Genomic DNA, 3774 nt, shown 5'->3' with positions numbered 1-3774 from the left:
ATCGTCGTTATCTCCCCTCCTTGTTTTTTATGTTTGTTACTCTCTTGTAACACCTCTAATCTTCTGGCGCTCATATGACCATATGCAGTTGCGAGCACCGTAAAACCTCTACTAAAAGAAAAAGATTGCTTATATAAATCTATGTAAATGCAATCTTTTATTCTCTCTTTAAATATATGTAAATGCAGTCCTTTATTGCCAATATAAATCAATGGAAATGCAATCTTTTATTGTCTACATAAATCTACGTAAATGCAATCAATCTTAAATTGTCTTGAAATAAGTCATTAAGATCATTGAAGTGACCTGTTCTCCCCATACTGGGACTTTTTCTCCTGCCTTATTGTGAATCCATTAGCTGGTTTTCTGTTTGCTCTTGGCTGTTTTCCCCTTTTGCTACACCCTTCAACTCTGCCAGTGAAAAAAGAAAAAAAATTCTCTACATACCCTCCACCTCCCCTCTCCTCTTCCCTCCCCTCTCATTCGACTCATCTTATCTCGGTTGGGGGTGAGAATTACGCGCCTTTTTTTCGGGGCCCGCGGGGTTGGCCGGTTAGTCCCAAGGGGGGAGGGAAAGGAGAGCATAAGGTATTCATTCTTTGGGGGCCTCTTGGGGGATCCCAGATTAATGGTGAGAGGCACTGTCAAAATAATCTAATAAGAGGACAACAGAGGGGGGGGGGGGGGGGGGGGGCAGTGGGCAATGTTTTTCTCATTTTCTTTTTTTTTTTGGCTCAACACCTTTTATATCAATTCAAAAACACATTTTTGTGTGGATTTTGAAAAACATTGATTAAAGGAACAAAAAATGCAAATGTTCAGTTTCCAAGGACTCTCAGGCTATGGAAGTTACCAAACTCTGGCAGTCATTTTCTCACTAATTTTACCTTTGAAAGCAGGCGACTCTGACCTCCTTCAACCGTAAATATCTCTACTTCTATTCAAGATAGATGGGCATTTCTTTTTCACCTAAAGGAAGGCAAATGTACAGGCTTTAAGATAATACTAATAACCCAACATGTCCAAAAATTGACGAGCAGCTGATTCCAGCACGTCTTGACACATATATCTGTTTCCTTGTATCCCAAATGTACGAGAAAGACATCACTTTTGCTTAGTTGGTGTCAATTAGACCGGGAATGGAGCAGACATCCCTTGTTCGAATCCCCAACTAGGGGTTTTCAAACTCTGGACAGGTTGGGGTTATTTTGGGGTGGGTTTTTTGGCGTTTTAAAGGCTCTCAACACAATTTGCTTGGTTTTATCGATGATGATGATGACGATGATGATGATGACGATGTAGATGGTGATGATGATGGTGACAGCTTTTTTAAACGCCAAAATAGTCTTCTGACCACGTGATCATGAAACATGATCATCGAACCCATCACTTCAGGACATAAAGTCAAATATATTTGTCTTTGATCTTTCCAGATACATACCAGAAGCGAGAGTATTACGAGGCTACCTACTCAGTGCGAAATGTAAGTACCCTCCCCCTCCCCTCCCCATCCCCTCCCCGTCCCCTCCCGCTCTTTCCTTCCCTTTTCCCCCTCCCCTTCCCTCCTCACTCCCAAAAACACCTTTTCCTTGTCGCAGTTTCTGTCACTATTAAGTGGTGATAATGGTGAAGAGGAGAAAGATGAGAAGGAGGTGGAGGAGGAAGAAAAGAAGGAGAAGGTGGAGCAGGGAAATAGGAGAAACGTTTGATGTTACTGCGGTACGTTGTATTGTATAGCAAAGCGCTCATAGCCTGTATACTTTAATCGGGGTTGAGCGCTATATAAATGTCATTTATTATTATTATTATTATTATTATTATTATTATTATTATTATTATTATTATTATTATTATAATTATCATCATTATTATTATTATCACTACTACTACTATTATTATCTTAACCAAAAGGCCAAGAATCGAACTGTTATTTTATTACTAATATTTTGGTTGATGTTGTTGTTGTTATTGTTGTTGTTTGCAGGAGGCGTTGACCATGAGGCCGGGGCGTGTCGGGGACAAGGAGAGCTTCAACCTCTACTACAACTCCATTGACATTGTGGGCGTGGCCTTCACTCCGGGGCCCGCCCTTGTGACAGTGGGAGGGGCTAGAGTCAAAGACTTTGTGCAGGACTTTAACCCGGAGACAAAGGTACTTACTTTACTTTGTCTAATCCTTCCTCGTGTACCATCTAGGGCGTCGAGGAGAGAAAGAGCTTCTGTCTCTGGCAGGCTGGATGGCCTGGCTGGGGGGGGGGGGGTGTTGTGGGTCTTCAGTCTTGTTGTTGTTGTTGTTGTTGTTGTTATTGTCGTTGTTGTTGTTGTTGTTGTTGTTATCGATCCAGCAACATCTGGGCTCTCGCACTTCTGTCCAATGCCATGTTGTGATAAGTGCAGGTTTGCTGCAGTTGCTGTAATGTTCCGTAGAGTGTGTTGTCGAAGTTAGGTCTCAGAGGGAGAAGGGTAGCTCTGATGTCATTTAGGGCTGTACAGTGGAACAGGTGATGTTCCACTGTCTCATGTGCATAGTCACACAAAGGACACATTGGGGGAAGTTCTGGTTTTATTCTGTTCAAGTGAAAGTTGAGCTGTATATGTTCTGTTCCTTTCTAGTCAAACTTCTATTGTTCTTATCTCTCTTCCTTCTTTTCTACATATGTTACTCTCTAGTAGTAACACCTCTAATCTGCAGTGATTATATGGCCTATTGGTGTTGCAAGTACTGTAAAACCTGTTAACTGAAATTAGTAGAGGGGTGCCACTGGTAGGCCCTGCTTCTTTTCTTTTCCTCTGTTGTTTCTGTCTATCTTTTCTTGCTTCTTCCTTGCACCATACTTTTTTTTTTACTGTAGATGGTTGGCGGGTGCTCAGGTGTGGTCTATTCATTCTCTCCTATCAACTTCTGTCGTCCTTTTCTCTTCTCCTTTTTTGTTATATTTGTTACTCTTGTAACACATTATGTCTTCGGCTCTTATGTGACCTATTATGTCGCAAGTGCTGTAAAACTCTTGACTAAAACAAAAAAATTTCTTGCTTCTTCCCTGCGCTTTGTGACAGTTATTGTGTCGATGTGCTTCTTTTGACTTGAAACTTACTTTTTTACTTAGACAGTCCTCAATGCCACCACAACTACTAAAACAGAAATCTGAGTGGGTGGTTGGCGGGTGCTCTGGTGTGGTTTGCTTATTCTGTCCTATCAAACAGCTATCGTCTTTATCTCCCCTCCTTTTTTGTGCTTGTGTTACTCTCTTGTATCACCTGTAATCTTCAGCACTTATATGACCTTATTGCTTTGCAAGTGCCGTAAAACTCTTTACTAAAAAACTAAACTAAAAACGTCTATCGTCGTTATCTCCCCTCCCTTCTTTTTTGTGCTTGTGTTACTCTCTTGTATCACCTCTAATCTTCGGCACCTATATGACCTTATTGTGTTGCAAGTGCCGTGCGTAAAACTCTTACTAGAACAAAAAAGAAATCTGAACATTTTTGTTGTTTTTTGTTTTTGTTTACAGAGAAAATGTCCTCGTCCTCCTCGCCCACCCCTAAAGTCAAAGGGAGGAAGAAGAAGAAAAAGGGCAAAGAGTTGGTGGAGCCGGTGCCTCCCAGCAGTGGCGGGGGTGGTGGTGGCGGGGGCGGTGAGTTGGGGGTGGGGTCGCTCCAAGAAGCTCCTCTCACCCCTCATGAAAGTGCTGAAGGTGAAGAAGGGCCCCGAGTCGGTGAGCTCCAAGCGCTCGAGGTCGGCCAGCCGGGACTCGGCCCCGCCCGTGCGCAAGA

The 3774-nt window shown here is 42.7% G+C and overlaps 1 protein-coding gene across 1 annotated transcript in view; it reads left to right on the top strand.

The window, feature by feature from the left end:
• LOC101847869 (zinc finger CCCH domain-containing protein 13) overlaps window positions 1–3774 on the top strand; it is a gene marked incomplete in the record, with an annotated part of 35587 nt that overhangs the window by 11823 nt on the left and 19990 nt on the right. The window contains 1 exon segment of the mRNA XM_013081640.2: window positions 3513–3774. Coding sequence (XP_012937094.1) covers window positions 3513–3774 — 262 coding nt within the window.

This window comes from Aplysia californica, unplaced genomic scaffold (genome assembly GCF_000002075.1).
Source record: "Aplysia californica isolate F4 #8 unplaced genomic scaffold, AplCal3.0 scaffold00139, whole genome shotgun sequence".
NCBI classification, from domain to species: Eukaryota; Metazoa; Mollusca; class Gastropoda; order Aplysiida; family Aplysiidae; genus Aplysia; species Aplysia californica.
Note: the sequence above shows the minus strand (reverse complement) of the source record. Positions and strands in the feature narration are given on the sequence as shown.